Here is an 18,872-nt window from a genome sequence, read left to right on the forward strand (position 1 = left end):
CTAGCTTCAGGTCTCATCTCATCGCAACCAGAAGAGTTACTTTGTATGATTTCAATCTTTTAAAATCTGTTAAGGCTTGTTTTGTGGCTAACCTATGATCTATCCTAGAGAATGTTCCATGGGCACTTGATAAGAATAATTACTCAACTATTATCAGATGGAATGTTTTATGTATATCTCTTAGGCCTAATTGGTTCATAATGTTGTTCAAGTCCACTACTATTCCTTTATTGGCTTTCTGCCCAATTGTTCCATATGATATTGAAGGTGGGGTATTGAAGTCTCTGACTATTACTGTAGAAATGTTTATTTCTCCCTTCAATTGTTTCAATTTTTGCTTCAGGGGCGCTTTTTTAGGTGTGTAGAGGTTTATAATCATTATATCTCTTTGCTGAAATGAACCTTTTATTAATATACAATGTCCTTCCCTTCTGTCTCTTAAAATGTTTTTTAGGCTGACAGTCTCTTTTATATGACAAAATTAGGCCACCCAACTCTCTTCTGGTTACTATTTGCATGGGATATCCTTTTTCTTTTCTTTCTTTCTTTTTTTTTTTTTTTAAGATTTTGACAGAGAGAGAGATCACAAGTAGGCAGAGAGGCAGGCAGAGGAAAAGGGGTAAGCAGGCTCCCTGCTGAGCATAGAGCCTAATGCAGGGCTTAATCCCACGACCCTGAGATCATGACCTGAGCCGAAGGCAGAGGCTTAGCCCTCTGAGTCACCCAGGATCCCCTTCTTCTTCTTCTTCTTTTTTTTTTTTTTTTAAGATTTTATTTATTCATTTGACAGAGAGAAATCACAAGTAGACAGAGAGGCAGGCAGAGAGAGGGAGGAGGAAGCAGGTCTCCCGCCAAGGAGAGAGACCGATGTGGGGCTCGACCCCAGGACCCTGAGATCATGACCTGAGCTGAAGGCAGAGGCTTTAACCCACTGAGCCACCCAGGTGTCCCTTCCTTTTTTTTTTTTTTTAAAGATTATTTATTTATTTGACAGAGAGAGACGCAGAGAGAGAGAGAGAACACAAGCAGGAGGAGTGGGAGAGGGAGAAGCAGACTTCCCACTGAGCTGGGAGCCGAAGAGCTTTCCAAGACAGTAAACATTTGAATTGGAGTTGACATGGGTTTTATTTATTTATTTATTTATTTATTTATTTATTTATTTACTTGAGAGAGAGAGAAAGAGACAGAGAGAGAGCATGAGCAAAAGGGGCAATGGGAGAGGGGGAGAGAATCTCAAGCAGACTTCATGCTGAGCACAGAGCCCCACACAGTGCTCGATCTCATGACCCTAAGATCATGACCTGAGCAGAGACCAGGAGTCAGATGCTTAACCAAATGTGCCACCCAAGTGCCCACTGAAACTGACTTTTGAAAAGCAAAATAATTACTATGTGAAACTGCTTATTCACAGGAAAAGATGTCCAAAATATTTCACTTAGGACACAAAGTAGGTTACCAAATAGCACAAATGAACTCATTTTTGTAAGTGTGTATGCATTTACATTCATTTAAAGATATATGTATATCTATGCACGGAAAAAAAATCATGATTATATTCATAGTACTTTAACAGTGGTTATCTCCAATTATTGGAACTGTGGGAAGAGGAAACATTTCCTTTTATTTTTTCCTAGTGTGTTCTATATTGCTTAATAAACTTATGTCACTTTTTTAAATTAACATATAACGTATTATTAGCCCCAGGGGTACAGGTCTGTGAATCGTCAGGCTTACACACTTCACAGCACTCACCATAGCACACCCCCTCCCCAAGTCCATAACCCAACCACCCTCTCCCTACCCCCCCATCCCGGCAACCCTCAGTTTGTTTCATGAGATTAAGAGTCTCTTATGGTTTGTCTCCCTTGTGTCACTTTTATAACCAGAAAAGGCAATGATGCCTTTTTTATTCTGAAAGGTTAAATGAATGACTTGGCATTCCTCGTAGAGACAAAGTCCGGAAAGACCTACTAGGTGGAAGGGACAACACAAGCAAAGGCAAAGAGGCATGAAAATCATGGTCTGTTATAGGACCTGGCAACATATGGCATGGCTGGCAGACACTAGGGGGCTAGAAGAGAGGTGTTTCCAGGGGCCACATTACCAAGGCTTCTCATTCCATTAAAAAAGTTTAGTCAGTTCTTGGCACAAGGGCAAGAGAGTGACAGGTTTTGATTTACATATTAAGCAAATTAGTTAATGGAGGTGAAAAAGAGCCCAGAGGCTGAAAGGCCAGTGGGGAAGGCTGTTGCAATCATTGAGGAGAGAGAAGATGGGGCGGGAACTGAGTCAGGGCTTGGAGGGTGGAGATTAAAAATGAAAATATGAGAGAAGTGGAGGCCAAACCAGACAGCAATTATCCCTGAATGGGAAGTAGATTTGTGTGTCTCCAGGGTCTCCAGCGCTATGGCAGGAGGCCAGGTCCAAAGATGAGCGTGGTGTCATGATCACAATGCAGATAAGGCTGATTCCCAGCAAGGAAGAGGAGAGTCCCATCAGAAGAGCCCTGGAGCCCCTTTTGTAGCTGGGGCTACAAAGACAAATAAGGCCTGTGCCTGTCTTCAAGAAGCTCACTGTGCCACTGACTCAACTCGCTCCCTCACACATGTATTCATCGCTTACTAGAAACCTCTTCTGGGCCACACACATACACTCTGTTTATATCTCCTGCCTTTAGATATGAAGCAATTAGAGTCTTTTCCCAGGGGTTGTTATGTTTCGAACCTTCTTCTCGTACTTTCCCCCACCGTGTACCCTCTCTGTGCCCCCACACCAAATCATACAGAGAAACAAAAACAGAGACCCAGGAAGAATGAATTCTTCCTGAGGCGCCTGGGTGGCTCAGTCGGTTAAGCAGCTGCCTTCAGTTCAGGTCATGGTCTCAGGGTCCTGGGATCGAGCCCTGCATCATGCTCCCTGCCCAGCCGAGAGCCTGCTTCTCCCTCTCCCTCTGCCTGCTGCTCTACCTACTTGTGCTCTCTCTCTGTCAAATAAATAAGTAAAATCTTAAAAAAAAAAAAAAAAAAGAAGAAATTATTCCCTTATACTTCTTGTGGCTGAACATCTTCCCCTAGTTCCTGAAGTCTGAATGGCAGAACAGCCACAACTGAGTTCTCCAGACTCATCTGCATTCTTGTTTTCATCCAGCAAACTGCTGACTGAGCCCCAGGCGAGGCCAGGGCCAGGGCTGGCCAGTGTGGGGGTGACACAGTGAAGAGCCTCAGAGCACACCCTCAAGGAGTCTCCGCTAAGGGACTCAGTGGCTCATTCTTTCCACAAGTATCTACTGAGCATCTCGCATCTACGAGGAAAGACTTTGGAGTGTGAATGAGAAAGACAAAGCTTCTGACTGCGTAGAGCTCGAGCTCGCTGTGTAGACAGAGAGACAAACAAATGAGCAAACAAAGACATGAATAGAAGACAACTATCTGTGATCAAAGTTCTAAAGAAAATAAACCAGGGCGATAAGATAGTGATGAGGTTGGACCGCACCAGCTTTTTTATTTTGAGCAGGACGCTTCCCTTCCCTGAGCGTTGGCTTCCTCCCAGATAATAGTTGTGCCTTCCTCAACTGCGAGGAGGAAATGAGTTAATATGTGAGCCTTGCACATGGCAAGCACTCTAGGTTATCTACCATTATTTCTAAATAGATACATAAACAGATCATCAAAACACTAGGCAGTTAGTGCAGTATAAAGAGATTGAGACCTGAGGCATTCTGGGAGCACTACGGAGGAGCCCCGGGGGGCCTGGTGCAGCCCAGCAAGGGAAGGAGGTGAGGACACTGGTCACAGATGTCCTTCTTCCCCTTCCCTAGCCCTGCACCCCACTGGTGACCCTGAAGCATGTTGCCTCTCTGAGACACGAGAGCAGGTGGAACGGGGCAGAAGAATCAAAAGTAACTTGCTTCCCTTGAGGACAAGAAAGGAGGGTTCACAGGTGGCCCACTGCCACCACATTCCAGGGCCCCTGGCTCTTTAAAGTGCCCGTTGCCCCATCTGATGATGGAGATGCTGTGAGGGGGGCCCGGATGCTCCATCCTTGTGGGATTGAATGAAAAGGCAACTCTCATTCACAAGGATCCCTTCCTGGATATCCTAGGGTCCCTCCCAACAGCCCTGTGGCAGAAGTTTCATCGCCCCATCTTTCAGATGAGCACATGGAGGCTGGGAAAGGACACAGATCATCCTCATTCGGTTCAGAAATTGTGGTGGGCAGTGGGACTGTGACCTGGCTGTAACTCAGCAGCTTCTCCCCTCTTCTCTTCTGCTTCTCCTCAGCATGGAGTGTGCAGGAAAGGCTATGGGGGGGAGAGGGCTGGGGAATTCGGGAAGGTGGAGGGAGTGATAGGCAGAGGCTGCTGTGCAAAATGACCTGGAACTGAGGTGAGGGCTCCAGGATCGGGGGTGTGGGGGTGTCAGTTTTACAACCAGGAAGAGATGGAAGAGATGGAACCAAGGGAGGAAGCTCATTCCCCCCACCCCCATCACAACAGGTATCCAGGCAAACAGGATGAGGATGGGGCAAGCCCCCCTCTCTGCACCAGCGCTGCCACCCCCCCACCCAGCATCAGCTGGCCAGGTGGCCCCATTTCAAGCCCTGTGGCCACAGGGACCAGGATGTGGGCACCCAGGAACGGAGGAGCCCTGACGCAGACAGCTCTGCGACCCCCGTGCCTGGCCTCCGCAGCCACAAGCCAAATCCTCCCTATGGTCTGGGCCCCAGCCAAGCGCCCACACCCCAGCTCACAGGACCGCAACTTCCCTGTTGCATCAGGTTACAGAGCGCGTGCACACACTCCAGAGCTCATTACACAACTGGAGTGCGCGCTCCCGGCACCCACACACCCCGGGTGGCCTGACAGGCCCACAGAGGAAACCACAGCCCTGCTGCAAGGGCACAGGCCCCTCTGTACAGCCTCCTGGCCTGGAGAGCTGCAGGAGAGCTGGGGAGGGTGCCTGGCCAGGACCCAGGATTCGGCCGGCTCCCCCACTGCATCGTGAAACCCCAGTAAGTCAGGGCCCCCTTCCAGGGCCTGTTGCCCCACCTAGAAAGGAAGACCTTCCATGCCAATGATCTGAACACCGGCTTCTCCCCCACGCCACTAGACACCTGCCAAGCCGCCGCCAGCATCCTCTTGCCCCCAAGAACGTCCCCAAGGAAGGGAGGCAAGAATGTGGAGACAGAGGGTTGCACAGGACAACCTCTAGAAGGGCCCTCTTCTGACAGGGCTTCTCTGCAGCAGAAGTGGGTGTGCCTGGAGGGAAACCCCATGGTCACCTCCTTCTCCCTAGGAAGCGGCCAGAGCTTTCAAGGTAGTCCTAAGGAGCAGCAGGTGGCAGAAGCAATTTTCTTCTTTGCACTTTTAACTTTTCCCGTCCACAACAGACATGTGTTGCATATTACTTTGCAATAAAAGGTCGGAGGGGGAGGCTGGGCTTGACCCATTAACCTCCCAGGGCATGTGCCCTCTGCCCAGGACAATGCCTTAAACCGGTGCTTCCCTCAGCCTGTTGTGAAAAGACACGTGAGCCCAGGAAGCCTGGGACAAAAAAGTCCGACAGGTTCTCTTGCCAGCGGGACTCCTCAGAGCCTCCAAAACGCTAATCTGGGCCACGATGCTCCGAGAAGAGGAATGAGACGAGGAAACTCATTGGTCTTGGAGCTCTTTATAGGGAAGTGTTTCCAGAGACACCTTCTGGGTCCTGCCAGAAGTAAGGGTCCCAAAGAGGTGGAAATCCAGGCATATACCAGATATAAGGGCCTCCATCAAGGCCTGGAGGACACAGAGCTGCTGCCCTAGGCGGCCACCTCCAACTGCATGAGTCAAATCCCAAGCCCACTGCCTGGAACTGACCTGAGCCCTGCATCCCCGAGATGGCCCTGACAGAGGCAGGTAGTAGTGTGTGAGAGGGCCCTTGGGTGGCCCGCAGCCTCCCATAGTTTACTTAGATCTGCAGTGACCCCTGCTGGCTCTGCCCAAAATTGCCCCTCCCCTTAGTCCTCACCTTGCTTATCCTCCTCAATCACTGTCCTCCTCCATCCCTGGCTCTCCAGCATCCTCCCGCTAGCCTTGACCCAGCCCTATTGGGATCCACCCTGACCACACCCTCCCACCAGGTCCCCACTCTTTTCCCTGTCCCTCGGGTTGGAATCTCCCTGGGCTGATAGAGCCCACCAATGAGTTCTGGGCCCTGAACTGGGGAACTCTGATGGCATGAGGAGTGGGGGCTCCGAGGACCGCCTGCTGCCCTACCAAGGGCATGGAACAAACCCCCAAGGCCGCTATAACAACAAACGTTCTGGGCGCCTGGCTGGCTCCGTCCATGGAGCGTGTAGCCCTGATCTTGGGGTTGTGCGTTCGACTCCCATGTTGGGTGTAGAGATGACTTAAAAACTTTTTAAAAAGCAAACATTCCCCTTCCTCTCTCTCTGCCAGCCTCTCTGCCTACTTGTGATCTCTGCCTGTCAAATAAATAAATAAAATCTTTTTAAAAAAATAAAATAAAATAAAAAGCAAACATTCGTTGAACTCTTACTATCCTCTAGGAGCACAGCTAAACCCTTTATGTAGGTTATTCTATTTAATTCTCATAAGAATTTTAAGAGGAAGGCATTATTCCTGTACTAACCCAGTTTTCAGATAAGAACCAAGATTCAGAAGCAAAATAGTAAATGGCAAATCCAGGGGGAGTCAAATGCCGTCACTGACTTCAGAGCCCATCCACGTGTCCACAAGGCTTATTTTATCATTCTTGCATCTGCCCACCACCCCGACTACCCGGGCATGCAAGTGTCTGTCCAGTACCCATGGCCTTGAGGAAGTGGGCCTCAGTGGGCCTTGCCCCATGCCCTCTAGGTATAGCCCTGTGACCCAGCCATGGCCATCTGTAACCTTCTCCCTGGCAAACTGGACTTCAAATTTAGTTGTCAAGTCCAGGACCCATCCCCTTTTCTGATCATTGAGTCTTGATTTATTTCAGGCAAAGCACAGGCCTTCAGTAAAAGTGGCTCAGACAGAAATGACTCTGCCCCCTAGCTCCAGGGGGGAGTCACGTGATCCAAGCCTGGCCACTCAAGCACCAAAACGTCCTGGCTACAGTGATTGGTTCACAAAGGACATATGACCCAGACTAGGCCAAAGGGGCTAGTCCTGGGAGTTCACTGGGGAGTCACTGGTTCTCCAGTCTGGAGTTGGTAAGGCCTGGGGAGGTGATGTCTGAGAAGGGAGCTCAGAGACCAGGAGAGCAGAGACCAGACCTGATGATGTTATTCACACTATGTCAAAGACAGGTCCACCCCTGGACTTTTCAGTGATCATGAGCCAATAAGTTACTTTTCTGTTGTTCTTATCTTAAGCACATATGAGTTGGGTTCCTTCCTTTGAAACAGAGATCTAGCAAAGCCTCCCCACCATTGTTAATCATTGGTAACAACTGTGTCTCCTTCTTGCCTTTTCCTCTTGTGCTTATTTAGACATACTAGACATTTTTTTAAATAAAAATTGACACCACTGACTACTCCTTCCTTCAAGATAGGCTTTTTTGCTTATTTTTGTGAAACCTCACTCTCCTGGCTTTCCTCAGGCCCCTCTGAAGTCCTATCTGGCTCATTTTCCTTTGCTGGCTTCTCTTTGTTTGCAAGTAATGGAAACCAACCCTGGCATTTACAAGCCAAAAAAATTTTTTAAAGAATTTATTGGAAAAATATTGAGGAACTAGCTAGGGATTTGACTGGAAGGCTAGAATACCTTGCTTGGAAATGGGGCAGAAATTACTTGGCTGAACTCCAAAGGCCTCTTTCATGTTAGGGTCAGGTGCTCGAGATGCCCAATCCCAGGAGAGAGTCTGTCCCGCTGAGTTTAGGTCACATGGCCGCCCCTGGGACATCCCATGGAGATGAGAGGGTCTGGGGGAACAGGTCTCTAGGGAGCCTTCCAAACTCTGAAGTGGGAGAATGGATCATCTGACTTATCACCCCACAAGATGGTGGAAAGACAATGCTCCAGAAGGGAACCAGAGACAAGAAGACCACAAAATGAAAGTGAACATCTTTCCTGTGTTCTTGGGGTTGTGCCCTAGGTGTTTTCTCTTGTCTGCACTGCTCCCTGAGCCTTCACATTCCCTCTCATAATGGCTGCAGTTGCCACTTATGCCAACCACTCCCAATATAGACCTGTCTCCTGTGTAATGAGCCTCCCTCATGGATGACTCAAAGGACATTGAACTCAATGGGTCAACCCTGAACTTGTCCTGATCACCAAACCCGTTCCCTCTTCGAGGTCCTTTGGCTCAGCAAATGAAATCGCCAGTCAGTCAGTCAGCTGACCACACCAGGAATAGGGAGTCACTGAGTCATTCTCAATGCCCCACCTGCTTAACGGGCTTCAAAGATGGCAATCCTCTTTCTGACACTCTTGTCTTGATCACCCCCATCTTTCACCCAACTAATTCCTTGTGCGATAGAATTTATCTGTCATCTCCTCTTCTTTTTTAATAATAGAACTGCTGATCTGTAGCTAGATCCATGTCTACCCAGAATAAAGACAAATTCCCCCAGCCTCCTTTCTAGCTAGGTATATAACCAAGCTCTGGACAGTGGTATATAAGTAGAAATGGTGTGTGCTACTGACAAAGCTATGTCCTTAAAAGAAAGGTTATGCCTTCTCCCTCTTCTTTTCTCCTCCCTACTGACTGGACTGTGGGCATAATGACTGGAGTTGGAGCAGCCATTTTGGACCATGAGATGGAAGCTGTGTATTTGAGAATGGCAGAGTGACATCATTAGCTAGAAGAAGCCTGAGTCCCTGACGGCTATGGAGATGCCCTCCCTGCCAAGGAGTACCTAGCTCTGGGCTTCATTTATGTGAGAAATAACTAAACTTTTATCTTGTTTACCCCCACCATTATTTGTGGAATTCTTGTCACTCACAGCTGAATCTGACCCCAGCACACTGTACTCATTCTGTAAGTCTCAGATTAGTCATTTCTTCAGGGAAGTTTTCCCCAGTCACAGACTCAGATAGGATAAACTGTTATAAATTATTATAGTATAGGATCCTGTCATTCTCTCTAATACTTTTCAAATTTGTATCAAAATCAACTGTTTATATAGTAATCGGTATATTGTCTTTCCCTTTATTTGAACACAATTTCCAAGTGGGCAGAAACTGAAGCTTTTTTTTATTTAAAGATTTTCATTTATTTATTTGACAGACAGATCACAAGTAGGCAGATAGGCAGGCAGAGAGAGAGAAAGAGGAGGAAGCAGGATCCCCGCTGAGCAGAGAGCCTGACGTGGGACTTGATCCCAGGACCCTGAGATCATGACCTGTGCCGAAGGCAGAGGCTTTAACCCACTGAGCCACCCAGGAGCCCCAGAACTGAAACTTTTTATCACTAAATCCTTGGTTCCTAATACAGTGCCTGGAATAAAGCAGTCACTCAATAAGCCTTGTTGGTAAAATGAAGGGATGAATGACCTTAATATTGTAAAAGAAATTATTACTGATTTCTCAAGCCTCTGGAGTTGCTTGCCATAGCAGATTAACCCAACAAGACCCAACTCCTCGGACTCACCAGTTTTCTCTAATGAAGTCTACTTCCCCTACATAGAAATGTGCCCTCTCTTGCCTCCATTGCAGCCTCTGTGACTCTGTTTCTCTTTCCCTCACAAAGGTGGTCATCTGGGATCATCTTTTCACCACAACCAAGTTGGCCCCAACAGGTCTCAGCTTCCAGCTCAGCAAACATGCTATTGTCTTACTAGACATCTCCTCCATTAAGGAGGAAGGTGGCACACACCATCCTCCTCCCACTCAGGCACCGGTCCAGGCAGCTGTCCAAAGAAAGGGGTTCCAGGGCCTGGTACATTTGTTGTGGGTCCAGCTTGCACTGGTGCCCCAGATCTTCTCTGATCTCCAGACCCCCGAAAAATCCCTCTCTCCACTTCTGTCCTCCACCTTTGGTAATCCTCCAAAGGCATGACATTGTGTCTAAGTAATAAAATATAGAGTAAGGAATGAGAACTGGTTTGAGTTCCTTAGGGCAGGGCTCAAGCTGTATCCCTCTCTGTCTTCTTACACCTGGCATTGGACCTGGCCCATAGTGGACACTAAGCAAACATCTACTGGATAAATAGAAAGGCTCTCCAGGGTGTGGCTGGGAGGGGAAGAAAGGGCTTATTGCATGAGGAGGATAATTTGAGGTGCTGTGCATGAGTTGTTCTGACAAATGGAAGAAAGGGAATGGAAGGGTAGTGAGAACCAAGGGTCTGTCCCTATCCTTCTTACTGCCTTGGGGTGGGGGGGAGCACTAGCAGAGGAGGCCAGCGGTGGGGTCCAGGACTGGTGGGAACTAGATGCCAGCAGACCCTCTTCCTGCCCTCACCCCATGTCCAGATGGGGGTCTGGGGAAGTGAACAAATCGGGCCATTATCTCTGATCTGTGACATCACTGTCCTCTTGACAGAGAAGAATTTAAGAGGCAGCTGCCACAGGGGCACACAAGAGCTGTCCAGACATATGGGTCTTTTATGCCATTGTCTTTTCCCCAACTCTCAGCCATTCCCAGGGGCCAGGCTGATCCCAGGGAGGTCTGGCAAACAGGACTAGGTCCAAGCCAAGGTGGCTCAACTCCAGATAGTACCTGGAAGGGCCTCAGGAAGCTGCAGGTTCTGTGCAAGGCCTGCATGGGGCAGACAAGGAAACTGAGGCCAGAGAGTAAGGACTGGCCCACAGCCACATAGCATACTAGAAGTACAAGACCTGGCTCCCCAATTCTTTTCTTTTTTTTTTTTAATTTAAGATTTATTTATTTATTTATTTTAGAGAGGGTGGGGCAGGAGGGGCAGAGGGAGAGAATCTAGAAGCAGACTCCCAGCTGAATGTGGAGCCCTGAGCGGGGCTCAATCCCTCGACCCATGAGATCACAACCTGAACCAATAACAAGAGTTGGACACCTAACCGATTGAGCCACTCAGGCTCCCCACCTGGCTTCCAGTTTTGCCACACTGGTTGGGACACTGGGGAAGGGGAGGGGTCTACAGGTTTGGAGTGGGGACTCAGGATTTCACAGGAGGACACCTACCCTCACCTCACCCTGGAGTAGAGAAGAGCTTAAGCCCTGGAGTTCAGATGTTCTCATCAACACTATATAACTTCAGCAAACATTGGAACCTAACTGCCCCTCAGCTTCCTTTACTGCAAAATACAGATAACAGTAACTGTACTAACCTCATAGAGCTATTGGGGGGATTAAATGAGTCGAAATGCACTTGGAAAGGGACTGATATGTAATAAGTCCCCAGTAAACACTTGCTGTCACTACCGAGTGGACATCAGAAGGTCTTCCTGACCTGCGAATGTCTTCCCCAACCTGCCGGAAACCTTGCGGGAGGCGTGATTCACAACGGCGAGTACACGGAGGCTCAGCCACACCCACTTCCCAGGGTCCAGGGCAAACCAGGCCCGCTCCCCAGTGTTCACTGACCCCACCCTCCAATGCCCCCGTCTCTGGGACTCAGTGGCCCCTCAGCTTCCGCAGTCGCCAGCCTGTCTGCCGGGCTCTCACGCCCGATGCAGAGATAAGCGCATCCACGCCTGATGCAGAGATAAGCGCATCCCACGATAGCATTGTTTCTGCTTCCTGAAGCTCTCAAGTGCGATCCTAGAGGGTGGGATTAGCCAGGCGTTTGGACAGCTCAGGAGTTTGGAAGGATGGAGAGAGGCTCTTCCCAGAACTGGTCAGTCCCATCCTTAAAAGTGGTGGAAGTAGCTGGGCATGCAGGGAAGGGGCAAGGGGAGCAGCTGTGGCCTGAGCTCCTGGAATAATTCTGCCATACCCACCACCACCCCACCCCACCCCACCCCCGCCACACGTACACACCACACTTGGCCTCAGGTGGAAGGAAGGGCTGTACAGCTCAGTAGAGAAAGAGGACATCTCTCTCCCATAGTCTATTCTCTCCCTGCCCCCAGATCAGAGCTGGCTGGTCTGGGGACTCCCTCAGGTGGCTGAACTGAATAGCCAGGTGTCTCTGGAGAGAGAAACTCAGAGCCCGTAGCACCAGAGCCTGCAAGGAGCCAGGCAGGCAGAGGAGAGGGGAGTCTGGGGGAATGGAGCATCAAAGCGGGCTTACTTCATCATGTTCGATAGCGTCAGCCTAGGTAGAGAGGCCTTCTTCCTCTCCCAGCCAGGGCGAGCACCCTCCTCCTGTCCCTGCTCCCCCATGCTCCCAGCATAGCCACTCGCATGACCTCACTGCCATGGCCAGGCCAGGCAGGTGGCCAGGAGCCAGGGACCCGCCAAAATCCACATCCCCAGAGACACGCACGAGCCAGGCAGGGCCTGGATATGTCACCTAAACAACCTCCACCCGTTGAACCCACGCCTGGGAAGACAGCCTGTCCCACCAAGTGCTTACTCCACCAGGCAGTCTCACCTCCTCTCACAACAAGACTGGACTCAGAGCCGTCCTCTACTCCTGATCTCGTCCGTTAGCCACACACATCCTGACTCTTGACTGCTCCCCTGCTCACTGCTTTTCAAGCTGTCCCATTCCAGGACCTCCCCCAAGTCCCCTGACCCACCTCTAGCCTCTCCATGATTCCACATGGCAAAGGCAGTCACGCCAGAAGTAATGGAGGTGACAACCTGGATGTGGCTATGCTGCCTCTGACAGGGGTTCCAGAAGTTTCGGTGGTCATGATGGTGACAGAGGTGGTGGTGATGGTCCCAGTGATGATGGCAGGGGAGGTGCTGGTGGTGACAGAGGGGCTGGTGATGGCGGTGGCAGTGAGGTGGTCCTGAGGGTTGCAACAGCAGGAATGAGGCGAGCAGGGGCAGGAGTCTCCCACCCCTCCCTAAGGCTCAGGGAGGTGAGCGGACCCTCACGAGTGTCCCCGAGGGCTGCGGGAGTAGCAGTGAGTAGCGACTGCCCAGTCACCGCAGGCCCCCAGAACAATGAGGTCATGACCCCTTGCCCTGTTCCACAGTGAGGCCTAATCTATTCCCCTCCTGGACCTCTGGAGACCTTCTCTCCCACCTGAAGCACGTATCCTCTGACCCCGAAACGGCTGAGGCTCCCCTTGAGGGGACGTGGGATGAGGCTAGGCTGGCGAGACAGAGGATACAGTGTTAGCATCCCAGCTATTAGAAAACAAACTTGGGTCTGAACCTCACCAAAGAATGGGAATCATAATTCTTACAGGCAGGATCATTGTAAGGTCTGAGATAAGCATCTTCAAAAGTGCCTGGCACAGAATAGTAGCACAATAAATAATAAATCTTTTTCATTCTGTTTCCCGGGCCTTTCTTATGAAGCCCTGGTATACCCACCCACCCCCGACCCTTTTCCCATACGCCGCCACGCAACTGCTATAGCAAGTCGCTTGAAACAACAGAAATGTGTTCACTTGCACTTCTGGAAACCAGAAGTCTGAAATCAAGGTGTCGGCACGGTGGTGCTCCCTCCGAAGGCTCCAGGGGGAGAATCCTTCCTTGTCTCTTCCAGGTTCCAGGGGCTCAAGGCGCTCCCTGGCTTGGAGCTCCAACCTCGGCCCGTGTCTTCATGTGGCTCTTCCTCATGTGGCCTTCCCCCCGGGGTTTCTGTGTGTGCAAGGATTCTTGCACTAGAGTGAGGGCTCACCCTAACCCAGCATGCTCTCATCTCAGTCCTTACCTTCATTACATCTGCAAAGACTATTTCCAAGTAAGATCACACTCTGAGGTTTCAGGTGGCTATAACTTGGTGGGGGGGGGCTGTTCAACCCACCGCATACACACCCCCACCTCTGAATGAGCCAAACCTAACTCCCCCCCACACACACACCCCCAGCACACTCATGGCCCCTGTCTCTCTCTCCCTTCCCAAGCCTGCTCCTGAACACCCCTACCCCACCCTCACCGCCCCCCACCCGTGGCATCCCAGGTCCTCGGGTCCTGTGCCCCGGGGTTCCCTGGTGCCCCACGTGCCTGCATGCATGTCCACAGACTCTCTTTCTCACTTGGCGATGATGAAGGGGGATTCTAGGCTTGAGTTGGAGTCCGCAGGGGCCTCACTGCTCGGAAACGCTTCTTCCTCTCCCGCTGGCAGCTGTTTGGCTTGGCGGGGGCCCAGCTGGCAGGACGCACAGCCACGGAGCCTGGGGGGGGGGGGGCAGGGGGAGGGGATGGTGAGGGGCAGGCAGCTCCCTCCTCGGGCCCAGGCCCCGGGAGCTGGGCCAATCGCAGGCCTCCCTACTAGCCAGCTCCAGCCTCCCTCACTCTTGGTTCTCCTCCTCCCTGCTCCCCTGTCCTCCCCATTTGACAAAGGGGAATTCTGGAGACCCTCCACCCCCCCATCCCGCCCCAGCCAAGGAGAAGACGTGCCGAAGGGGAGCAGCAACTGGCAAAGCTAGAAACACATACACAAAGAGAAAGAACAGTCAGCAGACCCCGGGGCTTTGCTCAGGGGGGCTCCGGGTACTCTTTGAGGCCACCCTAGGACAACCTGGACTCCTTCCCACCTCTGGACACCCTGCCCCCTGCTCCTTCCACATTCCTGAAATCTGTTCTTAGTGCCCCCTTCTAGGGCACTTGCTTTCTCCTTCTGGGTCCTCTCTGAACCCCCAAACTCGTGCCAATTTTTCCCAGTCAGTCCTCTCGTCAGATTAAGTGGGAAGGATAATGATGGCCCCCAAACCCTGGCCCCCAGCAGGTCCTACAACTTCTCTTACCACTGGTGGAAACTGGCGAGTGGCTGAGCAGGGTCACTGCCTTCCAGGCTGGGGCAGGGGAGTTCTATGCCTCCACCATGGGCAGGGGCGCCAAGCTGGACAGGGTTAGTATTAATACCATTAGGAAAAAGGTGTATTTTGTGTACACTTTGGATGGACACTGTGAGAAGAACGTGGTTTTACACTTATTCGGGCTTCATTAAAAAAAAAAAAAACAACTAACCCAATTATTTCACTTGATTTGCCAGCTTTAGAGAAGAGATCCCGGATGTTTGACCCATGCTAGAGGTTCAGCATTGGCACAGCGGGCGCCAGCCTTAGAAGAACCGTGGCACCAGAGCCCATCCTTCTTTGTCAGTCTTGACCCAGAGATGTCACCATTCCTAGTTATTTGTCACCACCTAACTGGTGTTGATTGGAAACTTTTCCTGAAATGGGGCAGAACTGCCTGATTGTCTCTTCCATGTAACTTAAGCACAACAACATAAATAAAATAATAGTTGGATGTTAAAGAAAGAAAGAAAGAAAGAAAGAAAGAAAGAAAGGAAGGAAGGAAGGAAGAAAGAAAGAAACCAGAAGGCCGCAGAGAGCAGCTGGGCCGCAGGGCTTTCCCACGGGTCCCTGCAGGTGCAGCATGGAGGGCTCCCTCATGCTGCACACATGTGTGTGCACGCCGTTCTTGAGAAGGGGAGCTGCCCAGCTGCCTTGGCAACTCTGGAGTGCCGGCCGCGGGGGCCAGCTCATCCTGGCCTCCCAGCCACGGCGGGAGACCATTGGACTGGAGGCTCCCTTGGCTCCCATGCCCTGGCACATCTGGAAGCTGTTAGCTTCCAGCCCTTCTCCCACTCTCCCCTCCCTGCGCCAGCTGTTCTTGGTGGCTAATTCTGGGAAGTACCCCTCGGTCGTGGATGCCTGCAAAGGACGGGGTAGGAGGAGGGGAGGTCCTCACCCCTGTGTTGGTGGGTGGGAAGGAGGTGGGCAGGCCACAGAGTGTTCCCGTGAGTCACCCAGAAGAGCCGGTCTCCTCCTCCCCTGGCCCCGAAGGACAGCTGGTAGGGTTACTAGGGGTTGAGTAATGAGGAGGGAAAGACAGGGAGGAGGCAGGGGCAAGTGTGGAGGGAGACCAGGGCGCAGAGACTGCGAGAATGTTTCTGCGGGAGACATTGCCAAAGGGTCATCTGATAGCGTCCATCCCCCGTGCTGCCTGGGGTCCACATGGTGTGGTGGAGAGAAGGCAGCCTTTGTGGCTGACCGGAGCCCGGTCGCAAGCCCAGCTGCCTCGTTGTGGGTCTGTGTGAGCTTGAGCAGGGTCCTTATTCTCTCCGGCCTGAGCAACCTCGTCTGTACAAGGGAGGGATGGCACCCCTGGGAAAGGACTCCGTGTGGTCTGTGGTGTGGTCCGCACTTAGAAGCGTTCGCTCGCTCCTCTCTAAGAGCTGCTCCGGACATCTTCTGCTCACTTCCCTCCCCATCCCACTTTCAGGGGTCTCATTCCCTAGTGCCTCCACACCACACCTGGACCTGCTCCCCAGATGGAGTCTGACCCTCTCTCCTCTCTGCTCAGCCCGGTCCTCTTCGCTTCCTAAACTTGTAGAGGTTTAGGAAGGCGACTGCCCCCAAGTCTCCCTCTACCCCCCAGCGCCTGTGGCCTTAGGGAAGCTGTTGAACATCTCTCTAAGACTTGATTATCCCAGGGGTTAAATGTCATCACATTTGCGAAGATGCCTCCTCAGATGCTTTGGCATGCCATCTTCCAGCAATTCCAGAAGACAGGTTTCTCAGCCGCCCTCTTCTAGATGTGGAGGGAAGGACAGATACTAGCATTTACCAAAGGCTTGCGGCACACCAGACCACATGCTGAGCCTGAACGAAAAGCCCAGGAAATCCTATAGCCTTGCCTTAGAACACCTGTGTCTTCAAAAGCTGAACTCTGGTTCATAGCTCCTTGGATCCCCCCAGGTAGCCAGAGAGCCTGTGGCTCATCATCCTGGCTAGGACACTTAGAGAGCAGTCACACAGTCCCAACCCAAGGAGCCATTCTGTCACCAGCAGTTGGATGGCCCCACACCCCCTTCCAGGGCAGCTCCCCTCCCTGTTGCCCCACAAGCTCCAGTCCCCTGGGACAATGAAATCACACGCCCCTGCTCCAGCCTCATCCTTGGCCTTTCCTCTCCCAACTCCCCAGCCTGCACCGCCTAACCCATCTGATGGCTAGTCTGCAGGAGCTGATCCAAGCTGGTTCTTCAATATACTGTCACTCCCATCTGAGTGCCAATGATTTATGGCTACTATCTCATTCAGCCCCCATAACAACCCTCAAAATGAGTATTATCATACCAATCTTGCCAAAGAGGAAACCAAGCCTTAGAAACAGGGCCACCCCATCCACTGGGGGTTCTCAGTCTATGGAAACGGTGGCATCCTCCGTGGCTTGCAGCGGGCCTGCATCGGTGTTGAAGAGGAGACTCAAGTCCGTTCATTGCAAAGGATTCTAGGCCCGAATAATCAACTGCCTATGCATCAGTGCCAGCAGGGACCCACCACACTGCTCAAATCCTGCACATCCAAAACCAAACCTCTGATCTTGCCCTCTAGAGGCACGTCACTCACACCTTCCCCATCACAAGGAATGGCAACTCCATCCTTCCAACCCCTTGAACCAGAAATCTTGTCCCCAAGATCTCACTTTCAATCATCTGAAAGTCTTTTGGGCTCTACCTTCAAAATGTATTCAGAACCCGCCTCTCCCAACCTCTGCTTGCACCATCCTGTCATCCCTCTCTCTGTATTACTTCAGTGGCCTCTCACAGGTCGCCCTCCTTCTGCCTTTGGGCCCTGCTGTCTACACAATACCCAGAGTTAGAGGTGACCTTTTAAAGCCAACCTCTTCCCTTCGCTCAACACCTTCCAGTGTTATTTCCCACTCAGAGCAAAAGCCAAGGGCCCACAATGGGCTCCAGGACCCACACCATCTGACCTCTGACCTCTCCCCAACTCTTACCTCTGCTCCAGCCCCACTAGCCTCAAACACTCCAGATACACTCCTGCCTCAGGGCCCTCGCTTTAGCTGTTTTCTTCCCCCCAAGTATCCCCATAGCTCCCTCTTTTAATCATAAATCTCACCTCTCAGTTGGGCCCACACTGACCAAGCTCTTTTTTTTCTGTGACCACTCCTCCCTCAATACTCTCAATCTCCTCCTTTTATCCCATTCAACTTGATTTCCAAAGCCTTTATTTGTTTCTAAACCCTATGATTTACTTATATTTATGTTTTCTTTTTTATTGTCTCTCTTCTCCACTAGAATGTCAGCTCCCCTGTGGGCAGGCAAATCTGTTTTGTTTACTGCCTCATCCCAAGTACCTAGAACTATCTGGCACACTGTAAATGCTTAATAAATATTTCTCGAATGAATGAGGCAAGTTAGCCAGTATATATCTTCAAGACACCCTTGGCACAACACATTGTAGGAAATTCTTTTGGTCAACACTTTTGGAGGGCTGCCATGTGTCAGGTCTTGTGCTAAGTCAGTCCAGGAAAGTGATCAGGGACAAACGTAGTCCCTGCTCTGGAGACTCTTCACCCAGAAGAGAATACAAGTACACCTCCACTATCTCCAGCAATGGGGTGTTGTAGGGGGAGGGGTGGTCATTCAACTTAATGCAAACAGTTATCATTGAGCACACAGCATACTCCAGTCCCCTTGCTTAGACACGTTTTACTTTGCCCTTAAAATACGCTTCACAATTGAAAACATCTTTGCATCCATATCTCCTGGGATTCTCACTATCACTACCACCATATCACCCCTGCTTTATTCCTTCCATCTTGCTTGCCTGCCCGCCTGTCTTCTCTCTTTCCTTTCTTCCAGAACACTTCCTGAGCACCTCCTCCTTCCTGAACACTGCAAGGCAGGTGTGGTAGGCCTCCAAGGCGGCTCCAGAATCCCAGGAGATGTAGACCTGCACCCATAACAATTTCAGTAACAAGACCAAGCTGTTAGATAAAGGAACAGGACAAGCCATTGCCCTCTAGAGCAGTTAGGCTTGATCAAAGACGCAGCGAGTTCTCACGGAGAAAGTAGATCTGAGCCAGACCTTTTAAAAATGGATTTTCAGATATTTCAACATTGAAGGGAAGAAGGAAAAGCATGCCCAG

At 50.9% G+C, this 18,872-nt stretch overlaps 1 protein-coding gene across 1 annotated transcript in view; it reads right to left on the reverse strand.

The window, feature by feature from the left end:
* Positions 1 to 18,872, reverse strand: part of VEGFA (vascular endothelial growth factor A) — a 91,109-nt gene that overhangs the window by 55,779 nt on the left and 16,458 nt on the right. The window contains exon 2 of the mRNA XM_047731996.1: positions 14,006 to 14,143. Within this exon, the coding sequence (XP_047587952.1) occupies positions 14,006 to 14,143 (138 nt within the window). The remainder of the gene's footprint in view (positions 1 to 14,005; positions 14,144 to 18,872) is intronic.

The sequence above is a fragment of the Lutra lutra genome, chromosome 6, assembly GCF_902655055.1.
Source record: "Lutra lutra chromosome 6, mLutLut1.2, whole genome shotgun sequence".
Classification (NCBI taxonomy): domain Eukaryota; kingdom Metazoa; phylum Chordata; class Mammalia; order Carnivora; family Mustelidae; genus Lutra; species Lutra lutra.